At 36.1% G+C, this 15,849-nt stretch overlaps 1 protein-coding gene across 1 annotated transcript; it reads right to left on the bottom strand.

Annotated features, from left to right (window-relative positions):
• Nucleotides 1-2,245: 2,245 nt before the first annotated feature.
• On the bottom strand, nucleotides 2,246-14,585 carry LOC134376009 (olfactory receptor 14L1-like). The gene is made up of 2 exons (XM_063094708.1): nucleotides 13,671-14,585; nucleotides 2,246-2,332 (listed from the first exon to the last, which is right to left on the bottom strand). The coding sequence occupies exons 1-2, from the start codon at nucleotides 14,583-14,585 to the stop codon at nucleotides 2,246-2,248; spliced, it is 1,002 nt and encodes a 333-aa protein (XP_062950778.1).
• Between the last annotated feature and the right edge of the window lie 1,264 nt (nucleotides 14,586-15,849).

Below are 15,849 nucleotides of genomic sequence, written 5' to 3' on the forward strand. Positions count from 1 at the left end.
CCCAGCTGCTGTAACTGCAGGCCAGGCAAATCCAACCATGGCCACTGTGCAGCCCCTAGCCCCCAACACCAGAGTGTTGCAGCACCTGCTGCAGCCTCCAGAGCCCCACCCTGTGTGGCTTCCATAGTGGGAGGCTGGAGCCAATGGGCAGTAAACACTGGAGGCTTTCACCACTAGAGACCAGAACAGCTCAGCATCATCTCTGGGTGCACTGCCCCTGGTGGCTCCCACAAGGAAAAGCCTCAGTGGTGTGGCAGCAGCCCTAGGAGCCTCCCCATTATGGCTCCTTCCAGGAGTGATTTGAGCTCCTCCACACCAGCCTGGGAGCCCCACCACCCACAGATCTAACAGGAAGAGGCCTAAGTAATCTGGCAATGGCACTGTGAATCCTGACCCTCATGTTTTTCTCTGGGGAAGTCCCCAGCTTCTCGGCACCAACCCCAGGAGTCCCACCACTCACAGCTCCCTCCAGGAGTGACTTGAGTTCCTACTCACTGGCCCAGGAGTCCCAGCCCCTGAAGATCCCGCAGGGAAAAGCCTCAGTACTCTGGCAATGGCACTGGGAGCCCCCCATGGTTTTCACCAGGAGAGGCCACAGTGGTTAAGCAATGAACCAAGGAGACCCATCCACTGGCTCTCCCTGGGAGGGACTTGAGAGACTACAACAACCCTGGGAGCCCAGCCCCACTTGACTCCCTCCAGGAGTAACTTGAGCTCCTCCATACCAGCCCCAGGAAATCCTCCTCTTGTGGCTCTTGTCAAGAGAGGCTTCATCAGCCCAGCACTAGCCCAAGAAGCCCCACCCTTTGTGGCTCCTGCTGACAGTGACTTGAGTACATCTACACCAGCTCCAGCAGCCCCACCCCTCTCAGTTCTTGCCAGTAGAGACTTGAACACCTCTACACCAGTCCCAGGTGTCCTTCCTCCTGTGACTTGAGCTGGGAGAGGCCTCAGCAGGCCAGTACCAGCCCTGAGAACTTCAGTCCTCATAGCTTTCACCAGGAGAGGCCTGAGTGGTCCTACATCATCCCTGGGAGCCCTACCACTTGCAGCTTTTCTATAGGAGGCCTCAAAGACTCAGCTCCAGCCTGGAAGCCTCACCCCTTTTGAAACACTGAACAGCATCCCTGGAAGCCTCCTCCCTACCACGTATCTTCCAACACAAGTGGCTCAAGCCTACAGGCAACAGCCTCTGGAGCACTGCCCAATGTATTCTTCATCACAGAAGCCTTTAGCCACCAGTTCATTGTCACAAGAGCACTACCCCATGTGGATCTGCCGAGCTGCACCCTATGTAGTCCTGCCCTATGTGGTTAAGTGACAAGAAACTCACACCACCAAGCCATGGCCTCTGGAGCTCCACCCCTCACAGCTCCCACTATAGGAGTCCAGCACTGCTAGGCCAGAGCATAAGGTCCCCCAATCCATGTGGCCCCTGTCACCCTCTGTAACACCACACCGGTCAGCACTCCCCAGTCTGCTGACTCTACCTGGAACATTTATTTGAGTATTTCTGAAAATTCTGGAACTATAGAGTCTACCTGGAATAAAACTGAAATATCCCACCCAACAGACAACATAAAACAAATCTTCAGGAGAGATTCTCTCTCTTCAAAAGAAACCTGAGTAGCTGAAGAAACAACTGCTCCACCAGATGAACAAACATCAATGTAAGGATCATAGTGATGTGAAAAAACAAAAAACTATGATACCCTCAAAGGAATGCAGTAATTCTCAAATAGAGGATCCCAAATCTACAAGAAATCCTTGAGATATCTGAGAAAGAATTCCAAGCAATAATCTTACAGATGCTTGGTGAGATACAAGAAGAGTCACGCAGATAACATAGTGAAATGAGAAAAACAATCCAAGATATGAAGGAGGAAATCTAAAAAGAAACTAATGCCATAAAAATGGATGTTCCAAGAACTCTTGGAACTGAAAGACTCATTCAAAGAAATACAAACATTTGAGAGCTTTAGCAGCAGTCTAGAGCAAGCATAAGAAAGAACTTCTGATCTCAAAGGCAGTGTTTTTGAAATAACCCACGTGGACAAAGAAAAAAGAATTTTAAAAAAACGAAGAAAATCTTCAAAAGCTATCAGAAAGCCTGAAGCATACAAACATCCAAATCATGGGTTTTCCAGAAGGAGAAGAAAAAGAAGAAGGCATTGAAAACCTATTCCATGAGATAATAAAACTTCCCTGATATTGAAGGAGAAATGGATTTCCAGATTCAAGAATCTCAAAGATCTCCAAACAGATTCAAGCCAAAAAGTTCCTCCCCAAGACTGTAGTTTAACTGGCAAAAGTCAAGAACAAAGACAGAATCCTAAAAACAGCAAACGAAAAATGTCAAGTCATCTATAGCGGAGTCCCTATCAGACTAACAGCAGACTTCTCATCAGAAACACTAAAGACTGGAAGAGAATGGGATGATATATTTCAAGTACAAAAAGAAAAAAAAAACTGCCATCCAAAAATACTATACTTCAGATATGAAAGGGATATACTGTATTTCTCAGATAAACAAAAACTATGGGAATTCAGCATCACATGACCAGCCCTACAGGAAACTGCCAAGGGAGTTCTGAACATAGAATTGCCCTCCCCCCAAATAATAATAATAATGATAATTACCACCATGAAAACACTAGGAAGAAGAAATCCAACTGATAGAACACATAGGCAAATGGAAAAGAAGAAAAGAATATATACAGTACCACCTCAAAACCCCCAGCACACTACAAAGTCAAATAACAACAGGAATGAAAGAAACAAAAGATACTCAAAACAACCACACAACAACAATTAAATAACAGGAATTAGACAATATCTTTAAATAGCAATGCGAAATGTTAATGGATTGAACTCCCAACTCAATAGACATCGAGTGGTCAAATGGATTAAAAAACTATACCCAACTGTATGCTGCCTACAAGAAATCCACCTCACCTGTAAAGACTCTCACAGACTAATAGTGAAAGGATGGAAAAAGATACACCATACAAATGGAAACCAAAAATGAATAGGAGTAGCTATTCCTATATAACATAAAATAGACTTTAAACCAAAAACTATAAAAAGTGACAAAGAAGGCCATTATGTAATGATAAAGGGATCTATCCACCGAGAAGACATAACAATCATAAATATATGTGCTTCCAACATTGGTGCACTCAGATATATAGAGCAAACATTATTACAACTAAAGAGAGAGAGAGACTTCAATGCTGTAATTTGGGGGGGCCTGAACATTGCCCTGTGAGCATTGGACAGGACATAAATGCAACCAATCAATAGAGAAATAAAGGATTTAAACTACACTCTGATCCAACTGGACTTGGTGGATGTATATAGAATGTTTCACACAAAAAGTAGAGAATGTACATTCTTCTCATCAGCACATGGAATATTCTCTGTGATAGCTCACATATTAGGTCACAAATCAAGTATCAACCGTATTTTATAAAATGAAATCATTTCATGCATCTTCTCAGGCCACTATGGGTTAAAACTAGAAATTAATAGCAAACAAAACTTTGGAAATCAGAAAAATACTTGGAAATTAAACAACATTCTACTGAATGACACATGGGTTAGAGAAGAAACCAAAAAGAAAATAAAAAAGTTTCTCAAAACTAATGATAATAACAACACATCATACCAAAACCTACAGGATAATGCAAAAGCAGTACTAAGAGGAAAGTTTATTTCAATAAATGCTTACATCAAGAGAACAGAAAGACTTCAAATAAACAACCTAACATTACAACTCAAAGAACTAGAAAAACGAGAACAATCCAATCCCAAAGTTAGTATATGGAAAGAAAAAATAAAATTAGAGCAGAACTAAATGAAATAGAGACCAAAATTATGATATAAAAGATCAATGAAACAAAAAGTAGTATTTTTAAAAAGATAAACAAATAGACAAACCACTAGCCAGACTAACTAAAAAAAGAAGAGAGAAGACGCATATAACAAAAATCAGAAATGAAAAAAGGGATATCACAACTGACACCACAGAAATACAAAGAATCATGAGAGATTACTACAAACAACTAAACACCAACCAATTTGAAAACTTGGAGGAAATGGATAAATTTCTGGACACATACAAACTACCAAGATTGAACCAAAAAGACATAGAAAAACTGAACAGACTTATAATGAGCAAAGAGATGGAAGAAGTAATTAGAAATCTTCCAACAAACAGGACTGGATGCCTTCACTGCTGAATTCTACCAAATCTTTAAAAAGGAATTAAAACCAATTCTTTCCTAACTATTCCAAAAAACTGAAACAGAAACCATTCTCCCAAAATTATTCAATGAGGACAGCATCACCCTGATACCAAAACCAGAAAAGACACAACAACAAAAGAAAACTACAGGCCAATATCCTTGGTGAACTTAGATGCTAAAATCCTCAACAAAATACTAGCAAACAGAATACAGCAACACATCAAAAAGATTATACAACATGATCAAGAGGGATTCATCCCAGGAATGCAAAGATGGTTCAACATATGCAGGTCAATAAAAGTAATACACTAAATCAATAACGTAAAAAACAAAAATCATTTGATCATCTCAAAAGATACAGGAAAAGCATTTTTTAAATTCAACAGTCTTTTAAGGTAAAGACTCTCAAAAAATTAGGTATATATGGAAGGTACCTCAGCATAATAAAAGCCATATATGATAAACCCAAAGCCAATATCATTCTGAATGGGGAAAAGCTGAAAGCTTTCCCCTTAAGATCAGGAACAAGAGAAAGATGACTTCTCTCACCACTCCTATTTAAAATAGTATTGGAAGTACTTGTCAGAGCCATTAGACAAGAGAAAGAAATAAAGGTCATCCAAATAAAAAAAGTTGAAATCAAACTGTCCTTGTTCACAGATGACATGATTCTATATATAGAAAACCCGAGAGATTCTACAAAAAAGGCTTAGAGCTAATAAATGAATTTAGTAAGGTTTCAGGATAAAAAATCAATAAACAAAAATCAGTTGAATTTTTATACTCTAACCACTAACTGGAAGAAAAAGTGATCAAGAAAGTAAGCCCATTTACAATAGTCATCAAAAAATTAAAATACCTAGCAATAAATCTAACCAAGGAGATGAACGGTTTCTATCATGAGAACTATATATCACTACTGAAAGAAATAAAAGAAGACAAAAGAAAAAGATGGAAAGACTTTCCTTATTAATGGATTGGAAGAATCAATGTAGTAAAAATGTCTATACTACCAAAAGCCATCTACAGATTCAATGTTTTCTCCACCAAAATACCAGTGACATTCTTCACAGAAATAGAAAAAGCAATCCAAACATTCATATGGGACAACAAAAGTCCCCGAATAGCCAAAGCAAACCTGAGCAAAAAAAGTAAAGCCAGAGGCATTATACTTCCTGACTTCAAACTATATTACCAATCTATTATAACAAAAACAGCAAGATAGTGGTATAAAAAGAGACACATGGACCAATGGAACAGAACAGAAAACCCATAAATCAACCCCCATATTTACAGACAATTGATCTTTGACAAGAGCACCAGAACATACATTGGGGAGAAGACTGCCTCTTAAATAAATGGTGCTGGGAAAACTGGATATCAATTAAACTTAATGCATACCTCACACCATATAATAAAATCAACACAAAATGGATTAAAGACTTAATTATAAGACTGGAAAGTTTACTTTAAAGTTCCTAGAAGAAAACATAGGGGAAACACTCCAGGATTTTGGACTGAAGAAAGACTATGAATAACACCCTAAAATCTCAGACAACAAAAGAAAAAAATTAACAAATGGGATTATATCAAAGTAAAAACTTCTGAACAGCAAAGGAAACAATCAAAAGAGTGAAAAGACAACCAACAGAATGGGAGAAAATATTTGCAAACTACACATCCAAAAATGGATTAATATTCAGAGTATAAAAAGAGCACAAACAACTTTACAGCAAAAAACCTAATAATCCAATTAAAAAATGGGCAAAAGAACTGAATAGACATTCATGAAAGGAAGATAGGAAAGGGGCCTACAGGTATATGAAAAAATGCTCAAAATCACTAATCATCAGGGAAATGCAAATCATAACCACTTTGAGATATCACCTCATCCCCACCATACTGGCTATTATAAAAATGACAGAGAATAACAAATGCTGGTGAGAATGTGGAGAAAAAGGAACCCTTTTGCACTGCTGGTGGGACTGTAAATTAGTACAGCCATTATGGAGAACAGTATGGAAGTTCTTCAAACAACTATAGATAGAATTACCATTTGATCCAGCAATCCCACTACTGGTTATACATCCAGAGGATTGGAAAACATCAGGTTGAAGGGACACCTGTATTCTCATATTTATGACAGCTCTATTTACAATAGCCAGGTGATGGAACCAACCTAAATGTCCATCAATGTATGACTGGATAAGAAAATTGTGGTATAAATACACAACAGAATACTACTCAGCCATAAAAAAGAATGAAACTCTACCATTTGCAGTAACACGGTTGAGCCTGGAGAAAATTACCCTAAGTGAAACAACTCACCTCCAGAAAGAGCAATACCTCATGTTCTCACTCATAACTGGGAGCTGAATCCATATATAGAGACAGAGAAAAGAAAGAAAAAATAAAAATCACAATAATATGTTGAACTTTGAGACAGAGGGAAAAGAACCATGGTTACTAGAGGTGAAAAAAGCGACGGCAGGCAAGAGGGAGGGGGACTAATTAGTATTTGGTTAACAGAAACAAAGAATGATTGCATATTGTAATGATGAATAAGCTAACTATGCTGATCTAACCATCACACTTTATACACAATTATTGAAAATCAACTTTGTACCCCACATGTATGTATAATAATTTATCTAAAAAATTTTTAAAAAACAACAATATTTTGTTGAGGATTTTTGCATCTGCATTCATCAAGGATACTGGCCTGTAGCATTCTTTTATTGTTGCATCTTTGTCTGGTTGTAGTATCAGGATGACACTGGCCTCATAGAATAAATTTGGGAGAATAGTCACTATTTAAATTTTTGGAAATAGTTTGAGAAGGATTGGTGTTAGTTCTTTAAATAATTGGTAGAATTCAGTGGTGCAGTAATCTGGTCCTGGTCTTTTCCTTGCCAGGAGACTACTGACTAATGTTTCAATCTCATTGCTTGTTATTGGTTTGTTCAAGATTTGTATATCTTTTTGGTTCAGTTTTGGTAGTTTGAATGGGTCCAGAAATTTATTCATTCTTTTTCAGAAAAAAATACCTAGGAATAAATTTAACCAAAGAAGTTAAAGAACTCTAAAATGAGAACTACAAAATTCTGCTGAAAGAAATTAAATAGGACACCAAGAGATGGAAAGACATTACTTGTTCATGGATTGGAAGAATTAACATTGTGAAAATGTCCATATTACCCAAAGGGATCTACAGATTCAATATAATCCCCCCCAAAATACCAATGATATTCTTCCAAGAAGGAGAAAAAACCAATCCTAACATTTATAGGGAACTAAAGACCTTGAATAGCCAAGGCAGTCCTGAGCAAAAAGAAATAAAGGGAGAGACATTACACTACCTGACTTCAAATTATACTACAAAGCTATATTAACCAAAACAGCATGGTACTGGCATAAGAACAGACACATGGGTCAATGGAACATAATAGAGAACCCAAAAATCAACCTAGGTACTTATAGCCAACCGATCTTTGACAAAGGCACCAACAATCATACATCGGGAAAAGACAGCCTTTTCAGTAAATGGTGCTGGAGAAACATGTGGGAGAATAAAACTAGACTGATAAACCTCACTACATACTAAAATCAACTCCAAATGGATTAAAGACTGAAGTCTAAAAGCTTCTAGAAGAAAATATAGGGGGAAACACCTCAGGACATAGGACTGGACAACGACTTTATGAGTAAGATCCTAAAAGGACAGGCAACAAAAGAAAAAAAATTATCAAATAGGTTATATAAAACTAAAAAGCTTCTGTACAGCAAAGAAAACAATCAACAGAGTGAAAAGACAATCCACTGAAAGGGACAAAATATTTGCAAACCATACATCCTACAAGGGATTAACATCCAGAATATACAAAGAACCCAAACAACTTCACATTTAAAAAAATGATACAATTTAACAACGGGCAAAGGAAATTATATTAAGTGAAACAAGTCAGGCAGAGAAAGAAAAATACCACATGTTCTCACTTATTTGTGGGAGCTAAAATAAATGAATAAACACAAAAACCAATTGGGGGCAAGATACAACAATCACTACAATTCCTTGAACTCATTAAGACAAGTGAACAGATATGATGTGGGGGGTGGGGGAGAGAAGGAGGGAGGAAAGATGAATGGGTAAAGGGTCACGTAAATCAACTACAATGTATTTTGAGAAGTTAAAGTTTTTTAAAAAATGAATTTTAAAAATGGGTAAAGGAGCTAAACAGACATTTTTTGAAGGAAGACTTACAAATTGTCAACAGGTACATGAAAAAATGCTCAGCATCACTCAGTATCAGGGAAATGAAAATCATATATATATATATATATTCTTTCATTCTTTGGCTTGCCTTTTCGTTTCCTTAACATTTTTTTAAAGAACAAAGTTTTTAATTTTCCTGAGGTTGGTATTATCAATTTTATGTTTTAGGTTTATTATTTTTGGCATGTGTCCTATGTAAGACATCTTTGACTACTCCAAATTCATGAAGATTTTCTTCTGTTTTCTTCTACAAGTTTTATAGTTTTAACTTTTACTAAAGGGTCATTAGTTCAATGACCCTTTTCTAGTGAATTCTGTGTATGGCATGAACTAACATTTCTGATATCTTTAAATGAATAAATTTTCTATATAATTTTAATGAAGACAACTTTTTCTCTATTAAATTTCTTTGACCCCTCTATTTGAAAATCAGTTGGCTATAAATCTGTGGATCTATTTCTGTATGTTTTATCAGATCCATTTGCTTATATTAATGCAAATAACACAGTTTTATCTATCATAGCTTTATAGTTAGTCTGTTAATCAGGTAGTAAAAGTCCTCCACATTTGCTTTTCTTATTTAAAATTGATTTGTCTAATGCAAAACTTTGTTTGGAGGTTTTTTTTAAGAGCATATTTTTTAAAGTTTTTAGATAATTTATTATACATACATGTGGGGTACAAAGTTGGTTTTCGATAATTGTGTACAACGTGTGGTGGTTAGATCCGAATAGTTAGTTTATTCATCATTAATATACACAATCATTCTTTGTGTCTGTTGAACAATTCCTCATTAGCTCCCCTCCCTCCCCTCCCCCTCTTTTCCACCTCTAGATTTCTAAAATTTCAATTACTGTGATCGTTGTTTCTTTCTTTCTCTCTGTCTCTTTTTATTATTCATTTGTTTATTGAACGATTCAGTTCCCAGTTATGAGTGAGAATATGTGGTATTTCTCTTTCTGTACCTTGGTTGTTTCACTTAGAATAACTTTCTCCAGGCTCATCCAAATTGCTGTACATGGTAGAATTTCATTCTTTTTTATGGCTGATTAGTATTCCATTGTGTATATATATCACAGTTTCCTTATCCCGTCATCCATCAGTAGACATTTAGGTTGGATCCATTGCCTAGCTATTGCAAACAGAGCTGCAATAAACATGGGCGTGTAGGTATCCCTTCGACCTGATGTTTTCCAATCTTCTGGATATATCCCCAGTAGTGGGATTGCTGAACCATATGGAAGTCCTCCCTGTAGTTGTTTAAGGAACCTCCATACAATTCTCCATAATGGCTGTACTAATATACAGTCCCACCAACAGTGCAGGAGAGTTCCTCTCTCTCCACATCCTTGCCAGCATTTGTCAACCCTGAACCTCATAAAAAATATAAAGTTTTATGTATTAAAAATTAGTTGAATATTTTTTATAGAAGCAATAATCTTGAAATCATATATATATATGATTGAGTAGGTTAAGAGCCATCAAATTTTGATGTATCATTAGATTAGGATATTATATAATAAAATACATATTTTAAGAACTTATATTGATGAATAATGACACATAACAATGAAAATATGGGTTAATTTGGTTAAATGTTTTTCTTTGTATATTGGTATTTAAGATTATTTTGTTTATACTAAAATAAAACAATAAAATTCTATATGAAAGCACATCAGCATTATGAAAGTAGCATTTGGAACAAAACTCTTAGTACAAGAGATTTTCTAATCAAATATTTAAAATTTCTAAAAAAGTAGATTTTCAAAGTTCTCACCAAAGTAAAATTCAAGCATGCAAGGTGACGAATATGTTAATCAGCTTGATTTCACAATGTATGCATATATCAAAATATCATATTGTATCCCACTAATATATACAATTATTATTCAATTAAAAATTGAAATTGAAATTGAAAAAGTTCAATATCAATATACTATAAACTAGTCCCCCATTATCCACAGTTTTGTTTTCCACAGTCAACAGCGGTCTAAAAATACTTAATGGAAAACTGCACAAATAAACAATTTGTAAATTTTAAATTGTGCACTGTCCTGAGTAGCATGAAATTTCATGCTGTCCCATGAACCATTTCTTTATCCAGTATGTTCATGCTGATATACTACCCACCCATTAGTCACTTAGCAGCTGTCTCATTTATTAGATTAAAAAACTTAGCACATATTCAGTTTGGTACTATCTCTAGTTTCAGTCATCCACTGGGGATTTTGAATATATCCTCCATGGATAAGGAGGGACTACCATATAGGGAGAATATAAAAGTCTCTTTTCAAAATAGTATAAAATACATTTTAATTGTACTTATTATTTGATTTGTCAGTATTGCAGGTTCAGTGTGTTTCTTAATGACATTTTTTTCTCTCAATATAATGATTATGAAAATGTCCAGCATGTGACTGATGTCAAACTCCCAGAAATCAATCACTTGAAAAAACTTTTTAACACTAATATGATCTAAATTTACTTAAAAATCAGACTAGTTTTGGTTCATGCTATAGAGCCCACTCACCTCGATAAGAGAACAAATTTTGTTGTGTGTTAGGTTAATTAAAACTTCATTATCATGTGCATTTTAAGTTAGAGTGACCCTATTTACTTTTGAATCTCTGACAAAGGTACACAAACACACACAGAGAGACGGTTGTGTTTCACGCAGCATTTACAAAGTAAATATTTGAAAGACTGAAGATGTATCTATGCAGACATCTAAGAGGAAAGTTTTTAAGCAAGAGGAAACACTGAGAACAAGGTTATCAGAGGCAGGAACACAGAGGACACTGATTTGAGGAAGGTGACGAGTGGGAGAATCTAGATCCAAGAAGTAACAGAAGCACTGGTAGTGGAAACCTTTGGAAGACACTGTGAGGATTTTTGCTTATCCTTGGTGTGACCTGGGGAGCCATTAGTGGTGATCTTACACTAGCTGCAAGTCTAGGATGAACTGAGTCAGGACATGGGGGAAGCCAGTACAGGAGGTTGGAAGATATAAAAATAATCTGAATGACAGGTGATTGGGTTGTGACCCAGGCTGGTAGCAGTGAAATTGGAATAAGTGGTCGATGCCTATATACGCTTTGGGGAAATAAAAGAAAGGAACACTGATTTGATGAGTTATTGAATGTGTTTGAGACAGAGAGAACAGAGTCCAGAATTACCCCAAACTAGACTCAGAGCAATTAGAAAGATGGGTTGTACATAAGTGGAAATTCCCAGGAGGAAGATGTTTGAGTGCAGAAGCATAAGTTCCTAAAATCGGAAATTAAATAATTGAAAAATGAATATATAATGATTCAAAAGTATTAGATATAATCACAAAAAGAAATATGAAATTACAGTGTTTGGAATAAGCACTTTCCTGAGGTCTCCCTTAAAACTACTCAGTGATTTACAGAATTTCTGAACCACTACACTAAGGTGACAGAGATGAGGAAGGACAAAACTAAAGGTAGGCATTGTGATAGATTAGTGACAAAAGTTAAGGTCAGTTCCATCCACTGGAGGACATGCAGATGCAACAGTGGTCATTTCCACACAAAAGTCACAACAAAGAATTTAAAGGTAATGTGCTTTAGGTAGTCAGCAGAGTAATCTGACTGGGAAGAGAATGACAATTAGCTGTGAAAAGATCTTTGAATGGATACAAGAAAACAAAAAAACTATTCTTAAACTAAAAAAGAAAAGTTAAGAAGCAGAAGAAGAAAGACAAAAAAAAAAAAAAAAAAGAAAGAAAGAAAAAGAGAAAATAAATTACCAAAAGGAGAAAGGATTAAGGAATCAAGAATGGACAATGGAAGTTTTAGTTTTACAAAGAAAAATAAGAGACATATTCAGAATCATTTCAGTAATGGGTGACTTTAAGTTTATTTCCAACAAAATACAGCATTCCTGCTGAGATACTGATCTGAACCTGGACTTCAGTGGAATTCTCATGACTCTATTTATACATTCCTAATTCTTGAGTGATCAGTGACCACAGAAATTTGGCCACACCTCTGACTGCTCTGTTCTGAACCATACCAATATTTAATTAGCATAAGGTATGTGCAACCTCATTTTAACTACAGATGTGTTAAATATAAATTATACTTTCTGGATTAGCAGCAAAATATGCTATTTGGAGACACCGACGGTGAATGTAAACCACCCAGAATTTTCTCCCTAGTAATAACATCATGATATAAAATCAGTTACTAAAAAGAGAGCCACTTAACTGAAAATTTTTCACTACACTATTTAGATAAAATTTTCACCTGGTACTTTCTTAGACAAAACACTAAATTTTGTGGAGGAGCAAAAGAGAATAAAAGACTCTTTTTAAAAATAACTGTCATGAAACAAAACATTCATTAATAAAATTTTATATATTTAGGTTGATTCCATATCTTGGCTATTGTGAACAGTGCTGCAATAAACATGAGAGGGCAAATCTCTCTCTGATATACTGATTTCCCTTTTTTTATATATAAAACCAGTAGTGGGGCTGCTATATCATATTATACTTCCGTTTGTGGTTTTTCAAGAAACCTCCATATTGTTTCCCGTAAGGACTGTACAAATTTACATTCCTACCAACAATGAATAAGAGTTGCCTTTTCTCCACATCATTCCCAGAATTTGTTATTTTTTATTATTCTGATAATAGCCATTCTAACTGGAGTGAGATGATATCTCAGTGTGGTTTTAATTTGCATTTCCCTGATAATTAGTGATGTGGGGTAACTACAGTTAACAACAATTTATTGTATAATTTCGAATAGCTATAGAGAGGATTTTGCATGTTCCCAATACAAAAATGACAGACGTTTGAGGTGATGGATATTCTAATTACCCTTATTTGATTATTACACGTTATGTACATATCTGTAAAGATCACATTTTACTCAATAAATGTGTACAATTGTTATGTGTCTAATAACAATATTAATAATACCCCTCAAAACCCAATGAGGAAAGCAATGGACCAAACTTTTATCCCTACAAGGGCAAAAGACAAAACCATCAAACCTTAGAAGTCCAATCCCATGTTAGACTTGTCTTCAAAATTGACTCTATAGCTTAAAAACAAAAACAAAAACAAAAAATATTCATGTATTTGAATAAAAAAATATTCTTGACATTCTTCCAGTTACCACCTTCCTCAAGGCCACCTGCATGTCCTGGTTTCTCAGACTATAGATGAGAGGATTCAAAGTGGGTGGTAATACAGTGTAAAGCACAGATATCAACACTTTCAGTGAAGAAGATTTAAAATTTTTAGCTAAATATGTAATAATTCCAGAAAAAAGGAACAATGTCACCACAGTGAGGTGAGGCACGCAAGTTGAGAAAGTTTTCACTCTGCCCTTTGCGGATGGAATTCTTAGGACAGTAGTAAAAATATGAACATAAGACACAACCATTAAAATAAAACATGTGAAAGCAAAACAACAACTAGCAATAATAAATGCATATTCAAGAATTTGCTGTCTGGAACAAGCAAGTGTGAGCAGTGATGGAACATCACAGAAGAACTGACGCACTATGTTGGGCCCGCAGAAACGGACAGAGAATGTACCTGCAACATGAATGGATCCGTAGACACACCCACTGAACCATGATGCACTTACCATCTGCACACAGGAACCTCTATTTACAATGGCCTCATAGTGCAGAGGATGGCAGATGGCAGCATAGCGGTCATAGGACATCACTAGAAGGAGGGCATACTCTGTACCCCCCCAAAAAATAACAAAGAAAACCTGCAAGGCGCATCCAAAAAAAGAGATGGAATGGCTGTTTGTCAGAGAGTTCACGAGGGATTTAGGGACGGTGACAGAGACATAGCAGATGTCAATCAAGGACAAATTCTTCAGGAAGAAGTACATGGGGACTTGGAGATGCAGGTCAATAGTGGTGAGTGTGATAATGAGGAGGTTTCCTACTAGAGCTGCCAGATAAATCAGGAAGAAGAGTGTGGTGTACGTTCTCTGTAGCACCTGGTCATCAGGGAATCCCATGAGCAAAAATTCTGTTATGTTGGCCATGTTGGTTAACTTCTCAGCCATGTTTCTTGTTTTCTGTAGAAATAGAGGTAACACTGATAACTAGTCTATACAGATCTAAATGCACTCATCAGATTTTCAGGTCATATTCATGTTTACATTGCTTGTTTGTCTTTAAGTTGGAGTTCATCAGGATGCTACGATAGAAATAGCTCCCCATGTTATCATTCTACACAAAGAAAGTTGGATTATAACTAGCATTGAAAACAGAATAGGTATAAAATGCAATAAAATGCAGTGTGTTGTTTATTCTAGAAGCAGAAAATGGTTGAGCATCTTTCTTGCCTCAGATGTATGGCTCATAGACATAAGGTTTTGATATTAAACTTCTTGTAAAGCATCTAATATACTTAACAAGGGTAGCTGAAACAAACAGTAAAACAATCCTCTATCCTCCTGAATGTTTTCAGAGGTCAACTGATAACACCGTGGAAAATAAAAATAAGTAGTGTGTATTTATCAAAGGAGGCTAAAGATGACATAGAGCAGGAGGAAGTCATAATGAAGGAGAATCAAGAATTAATATCACACAGACACTAAATTTTCTACTTGATGTTAGATAAAAATGCTTGTAATAAAATTATAGGATGCTCAGATTATTTCTTCCTGGTGTATTCACTGGACAGCAAGACCTGGTGTGATAGCATATCTGCGCAATCCTTACAAACTACCATGATGACGGTGGTCGCCTCTGTGATTATAAATATCTTTCAATAATCATTTAATAGTGAATGAAAGGTACCACCTCATTTTCACATTTGCAAACGTATAAAAAATCATTTTTTAAATCTTTTTTATACTCATGACTTTACCTTCTATTAATAAAAAAAAATGGGTGGTCTGGGCATGCAGAAATACCTAGGGCCATCAGAGCATCTTCTAATCCTCTTCCTCCTTGAAACAAATTGGTTGGATGATATCCTCACCAATTTCCTCAAGTGATAAGGAAGACAACTTTAGAATTCCTTTTTCCTGAGGACAGAAGAAAAAACACTTGAGTAAATTTACTCTTCAAAATTCTCAAATTTATCAGAGATTTTACTTCCCATTCATTAAATCTGACAGTCAGGCACAAAATGAGAAGGGAAGACCACGATAAGAATGTAGGGATGGGCAACGTTTCTATTTCATTCCCCAACTGCCTGTGACCTTGCAAGTGTGTATGCAAAGAATGGTTTTCAGTATCTGCTCTCAAAATACGAATCCAGAATAGCTTCATTTTCCCTGACCATGGTTGCTTTATTACCTTTACAATTCCCGTGCGGTT

This window comes from Cynocephalus volans, chromosome 4 (assembly GCF_027409185.1).
Source record: "Cynocephalus volans isolate mCynVol1 chromosome 4, mCynVol1.pri, whole genome shotgun sequence".
Lineage (NCBI taxonomy): Eukaryota > Metazoa > Chordata > Mammalia > Dermoptera > Cynocephalidae > Cynocephalus > Cynocephalus volans.